Genomic DNA, 16,264 nt, shown 5'->3' on the forward strand with positions numbered 1-16,264 from the left:
ATGCATTCATTGCCAAAGCAGAAATACTGTTTTGCGGTTCATTGCCAAAGCAAAAGAACTGTTTTGCAAAGTGTTTCCATGCCAGTTTGAAATTGTTGCCACATCGAAAATGTGCGCAACAATGAGTCAATTAGAATAACATAGCAGGCGTTAGAAGGAGACTAGAACATTTGCATGCTTATTCATTGTGCAGATAATTGCTTGCTGTTTTGGAGCTGATGTAGGCTGACTTCTCCTTTGCCAGAAGATTGTTTGTGGGAAGGGATTTTTTTTTTCCTTAACTCTAACAATGTGATTCGCTTAGGCTATTTTGAATCATATGTGCCCTGGCAAAGACATTTTGTTTGTTTTTTTTTTTCTATACATGTTGCATCACTTCTTTTTCTCTTAAGTCTATTTTACATAGGTGCCAAAAGTAGGTTCTTAGCAGGTGGCTACCAATACCCCCCCCAATTACTTCATTGCCTGGAGGGTGTTGACTAGACAGGTGCAGAACAAAAAAATAGTTTTGTTTGGTTTCGGATGGATGGATCGATTTTGTTGCATTCATTAAATTCAGATAATTTGTGTCATAATTCATTTTGTTTCATTTATTCATTTTTGAATTGATTTGAATTTTCAGAAGTATGCGAAGTAGAATCGAAAATATAGATTCGATTTGCATTCGAATCGAATATCCAAAATTTAGTTAGGTACTATTTGTTCATATACTGTTTACATATTTGTGATTTCATCAGATAAACATAAGTTTTCACCTCATGAAAACCTCCATTATGGACCCCGCAGAATATGTTAGATGAAACTAATGGTTATTTACCATCATTATCACATATGCAAAGTGCGGAACTACAAGAGTTTTCACATGTGCTGGACGCCAAACACCTTGATGTTGTTCATGAAATACCACTAAATTCTTCTATAGGAAATTATGGCAGAAACTTTATGCGATGCATAAAAATTTAATTACCAGTCTATTACTAACATAAAACTGACGTGAAGATACTGTCTTTTTGTATACCTTAAGACTCATATGTATAATAATTTATATTTAGTATAGTCATTAAAAGGATGTTATGTCTTCACTTGAGCACATCATCAACTGCCACTAGAATGGAGGGGATGTGTGAGATTTTTCATTTGATTATTGCCAGCAGCTATAGCCAATAATTACTGGGCATTCTCCAAGCATGGACAGCTTCCCACACCTCCTGCCCACCACCTCCAGGAAAACAATAGCGCCACCTGAGGGAATAGATGATTTTCTTTCCTGCAACCCATAGTTGCAGATAACAAAATCACACCATCTATGGCTGGCTTAAACCTTTAATTAAAAGGAAAGTAACATAAAGAAGATTGAAGGGTCCTAGGTTATAAGGTATAACCCCTGGTTCACATCTGTGCAGGTGGTGCCACTGCAGATCCGCACAAAAGTCAGTGCAGCCGCACCACCCGCACAGAGGAATGGGGACTCGCAGGCGGGTGTCATTAATTCTAATGGCAAGCCGCCCGCACTGAAAATCACAACCGTATTGGGAATCGAGGTTCCCTGTGTGTCCCGGGGCACAGGAGTCCACTCAAATGATTGAGCTCTTGTGCCCGCGCAAAACGCGGCCCACAGGAACGCAGAGATGTGAGCCTAGCCTCAATGTAGATCTGGACACAAATGATGCTAATAATTATTCATTCACCATAAAAATTGACCATGGGATTTTTGACTCGTTATTCTTGTTTGTATTAGTAATAAGCTATATTTAGACTATGTGAAGTGATCTAAGTTATAAAAGCAATATCTGACTTTTGATGTCTCTATGTACAGTCGTGTGCAAACGTTTTAGGCAGATGTGAAGAAATAATGTAAAGTTTGAATACTTTTAAAAAACTTATTTTACTTTTTTTTATCAATTTAAAAAATGCTAAGTGAGAAAACAGTAGAAAAATCTAAATCAAATCAATATTTGAATACCCTTTGGCTACAAAACAACATCAGTTCTTTTAGGTACACTAATACACACGGGGAGATTTACTAAAGCTGGTGCACTCAGAATTTGGTGCAGCTCTGCATGGTAGCCAATCAGCTTCTAACTTCAGCTTGTTCATTTAAGCTTTGGCAATAACACCTGGAAGCTGATTGGTTTCTATGCAGAGTTGCACCAGATTTTGCACTCTCCAGTTTAAGTAAATAACCCCCACAGTCTTTGAAGGAAATCAGCAATAGTCATGTTTATATTTCAAATTTGTTTTATAATTTGAATTTAGGTCATTTGTTATTTCAGCCAAAATTTAGTTTTATTTCGTATTTCATTTAAATTCATTACTATTGTAATTTAGAAATTCAGATACAAATTTTGACCGAATTTCGATTCAGAACATGTCTAATGTTGACTGCAGGGACTGAAAGGAGGCTGCTGAACATTGGTGCTATATATCTTTTGAATTAAGTGCTCCTATGAATTTAGCTTTAGTGTTTGTTTAAAATATCTTGTGTATCACTGACCATCATATGTAACAAGATTTTCCTTCGAAGTATTGGAATGCACAAATCCATTACCTGTTCTTATTAGTAAAATAAAATAAAGCTGTCCATACATGGATAAATTGGGTCCTCTGGCATGCTACCAAGATGTATGAAATTTTTCTAGCCATGGTCTTTTTCTGATGATATGTTCATATATACACATCTTAGGATATTAGTATATTACCTATGTAGGCTGTAGTGTAAGCAAGCCTATACTGTAGGTTCAGGCCTCACCAAGAGAGTAAGCACAATTACACTATTGTATACAATGAGGGTTAATTTGTCTTAAGAATGAGCTCAACAGTTGATGGATTAGTAGCAGGTGAGTTCCTACCTGTTTTATTAGGAATTTCCACTAAACTAAATGAAGTCTTAAGAAACTATTTATGACTTTTTTTGGAATGTAGAAGGCCTGAAAGCCTCAGCGGTTAGGTGGTGCATGGAGTGGTATGAACATTTAGGGCAGTATGTGCTCAGGGACAAATGCCCAGAATGCAAGCAGTCTGTGTTCCGGGCTTTCACCCCTAAATGTTAGTACCACTCGGTGCACTGCCCAGCCCTGTTCAGCCGCAGAACCTTTTCGGTCTTGTAGAGCTTTAAAGCAAGGCTGTGGTGCTGGATCGTGCTCCTGTGCTTTCTGTCCACACCAAAACACTGGAATCTCATTCATGGCGGCTAAATGCCCAATGTTCAAGAGGCTCAATAGACAACCGAATGAAAAAGTCAGTTATAAGATGGTTCCTCACTAATACTACAACTTTGTAAAAATAAAGACAAACCACTGCTAACTGTCCACAACTTTTCTACTCATACAGTATGTTCTGTACAACATACACTGTATATCTGATGAGTTTACAAAGAAATCATTGGATTTTTTTAAATAGTTGTGTAGCAAGAGGTAAACTACAAAGCATGGGATGTGATCTGATATTGTGCCTCTATTCTGAAGTTGCAGCTGGTTTTGGGAAAGTAAAAGGACTCAATGGATGATGGGAAACACAGCGATTATGAGTTTACCACTGCAGTGTGCCTATAAATAATCTGATGTACAAAACATCTGCATTGCTAAAAAGACAAATTAACATGTGTTATATATAGACTGCAAACCCAGCTTTGAATGTGTTAAAACTAAACAGATGATCTCAGGATATTTTTTTAGGAGATAAAGTCAAACAGACAAAATAGTCTGAGGGTTATAATGCCTCTTTCCTGCCATGCTATATTTAGCAATGATGGTTTGGTCTTTACAGAAATAATGCAAAAAATTTTAATATTCTGAGAGTTCCGAGGACCTAGTTCAAACATGAGCTGGCACAGCTGGTTTTGAGATTTTGTACTGTCTGTAGGACTGAACAAAAGAAAATAGTAGTTCAGTTGAAATTATAAGCAATGGTCAAACCTTTGCTAAAGCAGTCCATATACAGCCTGATATTCACAAGTGACATGGTCAGTCAAGAGAATTGCTTGTAGATGGTATATGAGCTAACAGGCAAATGACAGTTAGCTTGTGCAATTATTAGAATCTTTAATCTTGTAATTATTGTTACATAAATTCTAATTAAATGTAAATACGTCTAAATTTAGGAGTACTATATTGTGCAGGAGTATTGAATTAAAATTTACGGAGGTCCAATCAGTAACATTTTCTTCCAGCAGAGGTCCAAATCACACAGCACTGTCTCTTTTCACATCAAACCCTCAAGAGTTAACTTTACAAAGTGAACAGCAAGCAATTGGTTGCTAGGACACAGGGTGGCCCTAGCAACCAATCATTTGCTGGCTAATATGAAAAGTTAACCGCTGACAGCTCCTGCTCCCACTCTCCATCCAATGCTGAGCTGTGCCTCCCGCACTCAGTTCATTACTATCCTACCTCCCGATCTCTGCGTTGTCTTGAAAATGACAGCGGCAGAGGCAGGGGAATAGAAGTGTCTCCCAAAACGTGCGACCGCAGGTCTGAACAGGATAGTGGATCGGTCCAGATCCAGACCATGGTCTGCCATTTAGTGATGTCTGGTATAGCATCTTTCATATTCATCTATTCATATTGACTAAATATTTGTTTTTACATTTGGATTTCATATTTACTACTTTAAGCCAGCAGGTGGCACAATCAAGGCTTATCCTTTTGATGAGTAATAAACAATTTTTCCCTCCCCTCATTTGCTTTTATGGAGTATGTAGGTTTTAAGTTAAACAGAGGCAGTCAAAAAATGAATAGGTAGTGTTAGGTTGGTTTCAAACTGCTGCATTGTGGTTTGGCCGCAGTTCAGGTGTATCCCTGATTTTCATACGCTTTACCCTTGGTCTCATAGACTTTCTATTAACCACTTGACCTCCAGAGGATTTACCTCCCTTAATGACCAGGCCTCTTTTTGCTACTCAGCGCTGCACTAATTCAACTGATAATTGCGCGGTCATGCAATGCTGCACCCAAACTAAATTTACGTCCTTTTTTCACACAAATAGAGCTTTCTTTTGGTGGTATTTGATCACCTGTGTGCTTTTTATTTTTCACGCTATAAACAAAAAAAGGCCAAAAATTTTGAAGAAAAAATATTTTTTACTTTCAGCTATAAAAAATATATAGTAAACTCAAAGTTAGTTATAAATTTAGGCCAAAATGTATTCTGCTACATGTTTTTGGTAAAAAAATCCCAATAAGTGTATATTGATTGCTTTGTGTGAAAGTTATAGCCTCTACAAACTATGGTATAGATACTGCAATTTACGCCATTTTTTTGCTATACAGCGCTGCGCTAGTTTAACGGACAATTGCACGGTCATGCAAAAGGTACATAAATGAAATTTACATCCTTTTTTTTCCCACAAATTGAGCTTTCTTTTGGCGGTATTTGATCGCCTGTGCGGTTTTTATTTTTTGGGCTATAAAAAAGAAAGGCTGACAATTTTGAGGAAAAAAAACTATATTTTGGACTTTTTGCTATAAAACATGTCCAGTAAAAAAAAATGTAAAAATCAAATTTAGTCATAAGTTTCTGCCAAAATGCATTCTGCGACATGTCTTTGCTACAAAAAAACCCAATACGTGTAAATTAATTGGTTTACGTGAAAGTTATAGCATTTACAAATGGCGGGAAAGATACTGGGATTTTTAGTTTTTTTTATACTAATAATGGCAGCGATCAGCGACTTATGGCGGCGATCAGTGACTTATGGCGGCGATCAGCGACTTATAGCGGGACTGCAGCGGACATTCTGACATTGGGGGGTACTGACTTGTGGTCGCTGACATCCCCAGTGACACCAATACAGGGATCAGTGCAAAAAAGAAACCACTGACACTGTACTAATGGCACTGGGGAGGAAGGGGTTAAGTTTATTATTCAGGGAAAGGGTTAACTGTGTGAGGGGAGTGTTTTACTAGGGGGCGGGGGTGTGTACTGCAGGGAACACCGCTGATCGGGAGAGAGAAACTCTTCTGTCCCGATCAGCGTGTCCTGGAGCTGTCGGTGAACTGACAAAAAGCAGAGCTACTGCAGCTGTGCTCTCTGTCAGCGATTGCTGCCGATCGCCGGGACATAGCCGTTAAAGACCGTCTGTGACCCGGCGACTGACATCCGTGGCTGTGATCGGTGGGACAGGTAGGGTGGTGATGCGCCTCGCGCACGCCCCCTACCTGTTTTAAAAACACACGTTTTAAAACATGGTTTTGCCCAGCCGTGCCGCCCTGCCGCCGTATTTATACAGTGGCTGGGCTGCATGTGGTTAAGTTGCACATTTATTCCACGTTTTTTGAAAACACAAATTCCTGTATGCTGCATCTTTGGTGCATTTTCAGAAACCAGAAAAATGCGCTACCTAATAGAAAGTCTATGGGACCACAGGTGAAGCACACAAAAATTGAGGATACAACTGTTCTGCAGTCAAACTGCAGCACACCGGTGTGAAACCAACCTTAAGCTTTCTAATAGAAAGCCCAGTATGCTCTGCAAACACAAAATCTTGAAAGCTTCCTGTTTTAAATGTAAAAAAAATAACCAATTTAAAAAAATAAAAAAAATACATTGTTTTCATGTTATCAGTACATGTTTTAGCTTCACAATGCTTATTTTTAGGCATAATGTATAAATGTACATGGTGTGGCCATAACAGCTCATTGCATTTGCAGATTCAGCTTTCTTTATAACCCTTTCACTGGCAGGGCTTCCTGCTGACTAGGTCCGTATGCCATACAGACCTGATTCCTCCTCCTGCTATATAAGCTCCAGATTCTTCTGAAGAAAACAATATCTCTGATCAGCAGATGACAATCTGCTGATAAGAGCTATTCACCTACAATGTTACACCCTCCACCTCCACCCACCGCCGTCTGCCTGTCAACTACTGCTCTCTGTCCTTCTACCTAACCTGCTGCCTTGGCTGCTAAAATGCCCTCACCCCCCTTACTGACCCCTTCCTCTGCCACTGATTTCCCCCATTCAGCACCTTTCTCACCCCCAGCACCAGCTGCTTCCCCCTCTTCCGCCAGCACCAATCTCCATGGTTTTATGCAATTGTTGGCTTCCCCCCGCTGCCTCTTCTGGCGGCAATTGCATCCAGCCACAGTGCTCAAAAATGTAAAAAAAATCTTAATTTCTGTTTATATATACGTTTATACTTCAGTAATGAATGAACAGAAGTGATCGGTACCGATCGCTCTGTTCATTCAGGATATAAAGGCGGCTGGTAAACACGTTTACCAGCCCCTCTGCTCTCCATCCTGGCACTATCCGGTCTCCCAGGCAGCAGCTGCAGCCAGCAGGAGAGGGTGGAGGGAGAGCCGGCTAGCAGAGTTGCATGGACGGGGCCCCTGGAGATCGGTGAGGGGGGGGGTCACAGCGAGAAGATTAATTTTAAGATTTTTTTTACATTTCTGAGCACTGTGGCTGGATGCAAATGCCGCCAGAAGAGGCAGCGGGAGGAAGCTGGCAATTGCATAAAACCATGGAGATTGGTGCTGGCAGAAGAGGGGGAAGCAGCTGGTGTTGGTGCTAATAATGCTTTTAGTGTATTTTTAGCAAAAATATTGGTTTGATAAACATTTGCACAATTATCACAGGGCCTTGAAAATCAGTAGCACCTTTTTATTTTACTGGTCATATACTTTCAGAAAATATATGTTTTGGGGGTCTTTTACAAATTTTGAAAACTGTAAATAAAAAATGAAAACCTCCACATTTTTAGAGAAATTGGGTTATTTACAGTTTTGCATACGTTAATTTTTCACCGTTTCGCAAAAAGGTGCAATTTAAAATGTCCAAATATTGGTTATTTATTAACTCAATATAAATTAAGCTTTTATATTCAGTAGGAATCTAGCAGGAATTTTGTAAAATTTGCTGTGTTTGTATCTGCTAATGATGATTTTAGTATATTTTTAGTGAAAATACTGCTTTGATAAATATTTGCGCAAATATCATGGGGCCCTAAAGATCAGTGCCACCTTCTTTTTATTCTACTGGGCATGTGCTTTCAGAAAATATATGGTTTAGGGTGTCTTTTACAAACTTTAAAAGCTCTAGGGAAAAATAAAAAGCAATGAAAAAATTGCAAAAATTGTTCGGCCAGCTGGGATTAAAAGTGGAGCGCAGGGCCTGGCAAACATACTATAATTCTCCCTTTTCACTTTCTATCTATATACATCTCTATCTCTTATGCAAATCTACCTGTGTAATTGAAAACAGTAGACTTTCTGTGGCTAATTCATATTATTTAAGCATTTGAGCAGCAAGTATGCTAAGTAGTCTTTTTGACATTCGGATGGAGCACATCTATACTTGCATGACTAGTCAGAATAAAATGCATATGAACAATAAATGAACCCTAAGTGATTCAGTGGCGCTGTGAACAAAAATCAGTCTTAAAGTGACAAATTATAAAATTGATAAGAAACTGATTAAATAAAAGTCCATAAATTAATTCCTACGTGACAATCTTCTGTTTACTTCCCAAAACCGAAATCACCATGTGTTCAAGAAAAAGTGTTCCCCTTTTGGGTATACACTCACCAAATTTCCATGCCTCCTACTCTCATGGTCGGCATATATCGCTTTGAAAAACTCCAAATGGGAAGGTAATGTGACAATATCAGCATATCCACAATCCTCCCTGCTCCTCTCCCCCAGATGCAATGACCATGAAAGAATAAAAGGTAAAAACTCAAATGGTGCAGTCCCTGTGACTAAGTCGTAAGTGACGAAACGCGTCACAGTTAGGCTGTGCGGCGACTGGAAGTGAAGTCTTGGACCGGAACTGGAAGTGACGCGAGAGCACCATTGTTTGGGATCCGGCAGTGGTGAGAGCACTGCTTGCATTCCATCACACTACCATATATATTATCTACAGGTGTGTTTTTTTCAGTTATCTTGTGAGTGGCTGTCTGCATTAATTTAATAAAAGGTGTTATTTGTACTGCACCATTGGAGTTTTTACCTTTTATTCTTTATCACTTTAAGATTGATTTTTGTTCACAGCACCACTGAATCACTTAGGGTTCATTTATTGTTTATATGATTTATTTCATTTTAAGGTGGCAGCAGTGTTTAATCTGGATGCATTTCACTTATTTATTCATTAATGCTGTTTTTTGTAATATTTGTATGCATTTAGGGCATAGGTCTTTTTCACATAGAATAAAATGCATGTTGAGTTGCCGAACATGCATTTAGGTTTCTTTGAATACAGTTTCTGTAGCAATCATGCACACAGATGGACGCGGTCATCCATTTTGCTCCAAACCCCTCCATCTTGTATCTCTCTCTCCCAAATCAGATTCCTCCGATATCCCCCCTCCCTCTCTGTTGAGTGACAGGTGGTCTGGATGATGACAGAGATCACAGGCAGCAAACTCATTGGGAGGGCGTCATGGCTATAAACCCCACTAGCTGGTGCCCCTATGTCTGCGTGACTCTTGCTGGAGAAGGGATCATAAAACCATAAACCAAGCCCTCATTGAGCTTCAAAGACATTCCAGGTAGTCGTAAAAACAGACTTACATTTAAAAACTCACTTTTCCATATAATTTTATATCTTCAAATAGGATATAATTACATATTAGGATATAAGCACATATTCGGATGGCTCACTTTAATACAAGTCGCCTGATATATTACACCCCCTAGCTGGCATATCCAGGAGAGCAGAAAATTATATCTCCTTAACCATCCAAGCAGGTATGTCATATTTCATACTTAGCCATTCAGCAGATGCGTCTGCATATTACTCTACTAGTGGCCAGGTTGCTAAATGCACCGAGAATATGTTATTAACCATGACATCAACTGGGAAAGTTTTTGGTTCTAGCTTGGGTCTCTGCCCCAACACCCCTCCTCAAATGAGGCGATTGGTTCTCTGCATTAAGGAGACACCTTGCTGAGTTCCTAGAAAAAGCTGAGCTAAGCTGAGTTAAGTGAAGTTGAAGATTCTCCCTTTTAACATCGGAACTAACTGTGGGAGATAAGGCATCCTTTTGGCTCTGAAACCTGATCTGCTTAAACCAAGGCTGACGGCAAGTGCTTTATCCCTCTAACCTTCTTTCTGTTATCTCTTTGCTGTGCTATTGCTCTCTGTATATTTATATATATATATATTGGCTACATCTTTTTCTGTAAATGTTTTTATTGCACCCTTTTGACCTTTTAGTAATAAATTTTACTTTCTGAAAGTGTTGAACTGTTTCTAAAGCTCTTTAATGCAAACTAAGAACCCCTGCCTCTGAAGAGCGCTACTGTGTGTGTGTTTTAAACTTCGGTATATCTCTGCCTGCGATGATAGTGGTATACCAACGCTTATGCAACATCATAGTGTTGATATTGCCGAGTTTCCTCTTTCTCTGTACAAAAAGGAGGTGGTGGCAGTGTGAAGGGTTAATTGTGTAATTAATTAATTAACCTGACCCAGTAACAATCGCTCCCAGGCTGCAGATACACAGATTGTGGTCCATTAGTTGGAAAATCTTTGCGCAAAGTGCAGATGGGCGTGGCATTGTTACGCACGTGACCGCACGGTTTTAGATTGGCTAGTCCTTCGGTCACGAGTTTGGTGAAAAGGGCTAGGGTCTGACACCGCGATCGTCACAGTTTCCTTTTCCTAGTGACGAAAAATATTAATAGTATGAATTAAAGTTAAGTTGGTTTTCATTAGCAAAATTTGCACGTGTTGGTACCCACTTGGTGTATGCAAATAGATGTTTTTAGCATGTTACAAATTCTGCAGTTTAGTTGCTATTCCTTGCTCTAAATTTCACTGTTCAGCACAATTATATTAAAAATTCTGCAAACACAATTAGTACATCCAGACAAACAGCACTTTGGATATGTGTTTAAAACCTCTTTATTTGCCAGAAAGTTAAATCACATACAGGCAACCGCCAATGCATTTCAGCTGCTACACATTAATCACTGCGGCTCTGTAAGCACTTACCATCACTAAATTATGATATTGGCAAACCTATTACTTCTGAGTAAAATTACTGTATATGGAAACTGTATAAACCAAAATGATTTTTCCGTTTCACTAAATTTTTTTCATTTAACGTAATTTAATTGATGCTTTGTGTATCTTGTGGAGGGAAACAATTTTCAAATTGTATTAATATAAAGTATTAACATTTTTTAATTGTCAATTTTAGCTTTGAATTTTGCTCGAATGAAAGTGAGCCTTTTTTTTTTTTTTAAACCTTGTTAAGGATGCCTATGCTGCAAAGGGCTTGTCAGAACCTGGCATCCACATACTAACAATAATGAATTGACATAACGAATAAGGAACACATAAATAGCAGAGATGTTCATGCTGCAACAAGACTGCCACCTAATATGTAATTTGCTCTTTATTTTTATGATCCAGCCCACACATTATCTATCTGTCTCAGAGTGTTCTGTCTGGAAGAAAGCAGCTTTGCATGACACGTGTCAGCCATGAAATTGCACATGCTTGGTTTGGGTTGGCCATTGGTGCACGTGATTGGACAGAAGAATGGATAAGTGAAGGCTTTGCTACACATCTAGAGGATGTATTCTCAGCAGAAGTTCAAAAGGTATATTTCGAAAACATTTCAAAGTATTTATATGAATTCCCTTTACCAGCTCACCTCTGACTTAAAGGGTCACTCCACTTTTGTGGGAAAAAATAGAAAGTAAAAAATAAAAGAGCGTATACAATTGTGACACAAGTAATACTGTAATATAGCATTATTAAAAATGAACTTTCCTTTTCAATCTGCACTGCTGTAATTTTTTGCAAAATGCAAAGCAATATGGCAACCTGGAGGCGTCCTGTACACAGATGGTGTATAGAATGCCCCCAGAAATTTCATTTCCTACTTGTGTGAATGGCTCACTGATTTTCCCAGGAGTCCAGATTTGACAGATATGTCAGATTTTAGGCATCTCCTACAAAAAAAGGTCATATTCCCAAAGGGAAATCATGTCTAAAGGAATGCAGACTCTGAAATTTTCCTCATTAGAGCCTAGAGATTGGTAATTAAATCACTTCCTTACAGATTCACTCTGCACATGGACACAGACATACAAATGGTGGAAATCTGCAACATAGGTTCTTAAAATTCCTGCAATGTACATTGGTCACCCAGAGTGGAAATATTTTTTCGACATGGCAGTTACTCTTTAAAGTGACTCTGTCACTTTTTTTTTTTTAATTCTCACTATGCTGACTGAAACATCTTCAGCATCTATCACATTTCTTGGAGTTTCAGATATCTGGGCTTCCACTGGATGCTGTGGTTGTTTTCTCTGATTGCTACGTCACTGCTATATTATTATTATTATACAGTATTTATATAGCGCCAAAAGGTTTGCTCAGCGCTGTACATTATAGTGGGGGGCAGAACATGAGACTATACAGTAACAAAACAAAACACGAGGGGTTCAAGGGCCCTGCTCTTTCGAGCTCACAATCTAGGAGATAGGGGATAGTGGTACAGGAGGAAGTGGCTGTGGGGGATGGAATGGTAGGAGGAGTGGAGGAGATCGGCTGTTAAGTGAGGGTGGGGTATTCTTCCCTGAAGAGATGGGTTTTCAGGGTGCACCTAAATCCTATCACTATAGTGATATAGGTGTGGGAGAAAGAGATGCCAGGCTTCCAACACTCTCGAAAGTGTCAGATATTAAAGATTTTATAGCGGATTTATCTCTCCAAAGCAACAAAGCCCAACTGCACTGCTGGTTGGAGGTATGCCCCCTGTTATACCTCCAAAGCTCTTTACTGTACATACTGCTCATTGTCATACCCTCTGCAGTCCTCTGTGCAAAATCTTTGCACTATAGAAATAATGGATAATCATAATTTTCTTTATTGCCAGTTACTCCTTTACTAAAGGCTGCATGGTTTAACATTAGACCCAGCCTGAGCACCAGTGTCTCCTTTTGCAACCTGGACGTAGAGTGCAGCTCCTCTCTGCTAGAAGTCCTCCATCCTACTCACATGCATATTCTGCCCCTGTTGTAACCTGCACATATTGCCCACTTAGACACTTCTTCAGCATTGTTTGTTATATCCCTAACCTTTTTTTTTCTAGAAAAGACACACTTTTGCCTGTTTCTATATTGGCGCCTTTGTAGGACAGCAGGGTATTGGCACGGCATGTATACTGCAAATAGTTTTTCAGTTCAGTAAGAAAAGCCAATATTTGCAAAAGTCACAACTTCACAAGAATTTCTTCTTAAATAAACTATTGTCTTGGCATATCCCACCCCAGCATATTCTCTTTATTCCACACCTTCATCTCCAAAAGTGTCCCCCCTAGCTACAAGATTAAAGCCTGTTTTAATACATTGATATTGCCGCAGTAAAAACAGGGTTTTTCTCTCTATAATAACAAATATCAAGATAATTCAGCCGTGGTCTGCTGGAGGTCATAATGCAAGTGTAGGAGTGAGAACTGTAGTGTGGATGCCATTTCAGGGCAGGACTAGACATTACTAAATAAGTATATTTTTCTTGTGCATACACTCCTTTGGAAGACACTTTGTATTTTCATTTTTATACAGAATAGGTGCTTTAAGGGTCAAGTCCTATTGACCTGATTTTGTGTTCACATAGAAATGCCTAATTTCAAAAAAGTTCAAAACGTTTTTTTCCTAACACTGACGTACAAAGCTGTCCACCATACTGCCCAAAATTACATCACCGACCTAATATCCAAGTACCGCCCAACACGTACACTCCGCTCCTCACAAGACCTCCTTCTCTCTAGTTCCCTGATCTCCTCCTCCCATGCCTGCCTCCAGGATTTCTCCAGATTGTCACCCATCCTCTGGAACTCCCTGCCCCAACTCATCAGACTATCACCTACTCTCCTCTCCTTTAGGCGTACCCTGAAAACCCACCTCTTCAGGGAAGCCTACCCCACCCCCTGCTAATTTGCCGACCTCCTCCACTCTTCCTACCACTCCATCCCCCACAGCTATCTCCTCCTGTACCACTATCCCCTCCCTCCTAGATTGTAAACTTGAAAGAGCAGGGCCCTCGAACCCCTCATGTATCACATTGTACTGTCACATGTTCTGTCCCCCTTTGTAATGTACAGCGCTGAACTGTTGACGCTTTATAAATACTGTATAATAATAATAATACATGCTCTGAGCTGTTAAGGTAATATACTATTGTGCTTAACTGCTTGATCATCATAAACAAATATATATATGCGTTGTATCTTATTTTATATGCTTACGATGATATCTTTTATCACAAAGAGAACTGCAGTGTTGGGTGATACACAAACCTCTTTCCTTATCTTAATAGTACAGGAGAGATTTAATAGTCATTATTGGTCACAAGAACACTCGGTACAGGGAAATAACAGACGGAGTGATGATCTATTTATTTATGACTCAGTTGGACTATTTTTATGTTATGATTTTCTTGCCAAAAGTAAGCTAATACTGGGGTTTCGCCATAGAAATTCAGATTTCTCTGGGAATATTAAAACGCAAATATATTATTTAAAGGAAGTTGTTTTGATGCTGTTAGATTTTTAATACCCAGACAGTGTTCCTATACTTTTCTGTATCATGGTTCTCTTGTCTTCTGTTTTTTCTGTTTTGAGAAAAATATGTTGGCTGCTCTTGCTTACTTATTTTGAAAAGGCTCGTTGCCTGGCAGCCTTACAGGCTTCAGTATTTTTTGTCACTGACCCAAAATGAATATAGGGATAAGGTATTTAAGCTTTTCTCTTTCACTTGCTGCTTGTTTGTTGCATTACCTCATTTTCTGACGTGAGCTGCAACAATACCTGCAAACGAATTTTGACAATTTTGCCTCAGAAGCAGGCTGGTTTCCTGCTACAGAGCTAAATCCTTATGCACTATTATTTTATTTACTTCTTACAGGTACTTATATAGTGATATATATGTATATATATATTATATTGTGCATCCATATTAGTCCCTGCCCTAAAGGAACTTACAATCAAAGGTCCTTAACTCAAATTCATACATACACATACTAGGGCCAAATTAGACAGGAGCCAAATAACCTACCAGCATGTCTAGTGTAGTGTGGGAGGAAACCAGGGTACCCAGAGGAAACCTACACAGGCACAGTGAGAGCATGAAAACCCCAGACAGGTAGTGCCATGGTTGGGATTCGAACTGACAACCCTAGTGCTGCCAGGTGGAACAATCATAACAAAGAAATCATGGGTAAATTACTATCTTAATTGTACAGTACAGAAAACAGGCAGAGTATTCATACACCATAAGTTATAGGTGTAGAGCTTCAGGTGATTGGACATTGGCAAAGCTTTTGATGACATGCTCTCTGGCTGTCTACTCTGTAAGCCTATGCCACTCTTTGAGTCCTCAGTTTTGTGCTAGGGCAATGGACTTTTTCTCCTTAATGGAGAAAATCACCCTTAACTTAACTCATTTTAATAGTTTTTTAAATATTTAATATTCTGACTCTTCAAGCCTTCACAGTCTTTTAGTGCCATCATATAAGCAGTGTATCAGGATCAGCACAATCTCGATAAAACCCTGGGATCTGCACCCAGTTGCCGGACTTGAGCACTGGATCCTGCATGGGCGCTTACCTTGACACTTAGAGCAATGTGTTCAATTAGCCACAGAGTGCTATACAGGTCCAGGGTTATGGTCCACCTCTATGGAACACAGTCCCTAAAGACCCCTTCAGGGGTATGCCCGGTATACCCACATGATAGTCAAAGGCTGGACTTTGTTTACAGTCCACAGACATAGAAAGGTAAGACAGGGTCACCCTGTAACCCTGACCATTACCTTAGAAACAGGGCTATGTTTGTATTGTATACACCTTGCAGTGTAAACTTTTCAAACTTGACACAAAGATAGGACCACTCAGTGCTCAGCCTTGGGTGGATGACCATACGTTACATCACGCCACTGGTTGCATACTTCAATGCCACTTCTGCTAGTGCGCTAAGATACTCAGGTGCTTTCTCCTCCCCTTTCACCACAAACTGCTTACGGACACGCTAACCCAATACTACTCACTCTATTCTGTGAGTATCCCACAGGGTAATAACCTTTGCTTGTAGTTATGGTGGAGACCAGGCAAAAAGGAGTCAATGCTAAATTGCAGGTGAACATTTACTTTGCCAAAGGCCTGCACAACACTCAACCTTGAACAGACAATGTATGACAGTGTGTCCCTTGCACAAGGGCAAGACCCAGGCTCTAACACCAGTCTCAGCATCCAATTCTAGCTATATTTCAGGCACACAACAAGCAACCTATTTGACTAAAGCAGAAT

General features: G+C 39.5%; 1 protein-coding gene across 1 annotated transcript in view; it reads left to right on the top strand.

The window, feature by feature from the left end:
- The window catches only part of AOPEP (aminopeptidase O (putative)), a 597,182-nt gene that overhangs the window by 212,674 nt on the left and 368,244 nt on the right, over positions 1 to 16,264 (top strand). Inside the window, exon 6 of the mRNA XM_089662129.1 lies at positions 11,363 to 11,552. Within this exon, the coding sequence (XP_089518255.1) occupies positions 11,363 to 11,552 (190 nt within the window). The remainder of the gene's footprint in view (positions 1 to 11,362; positions 11,553 to 16,264) is intronic.

The sequence above is a fragment of the Staurois parvus genome, unplaced genomic scaffold, assembly GCF_062004578.1.
Source record: "Staurois parvus isolate SC_StPar_1 unplaced genomic scaffold, SC_StPar_1.0 ptg001432l, whole genome shotgun sequence".
Taxonomy (NCBI): domain Eukaryota; kingdom Metazoa; phylum Chordata; class Amphibia; order Anura; family Ranidae; genus Staurois; species Staurois parvus.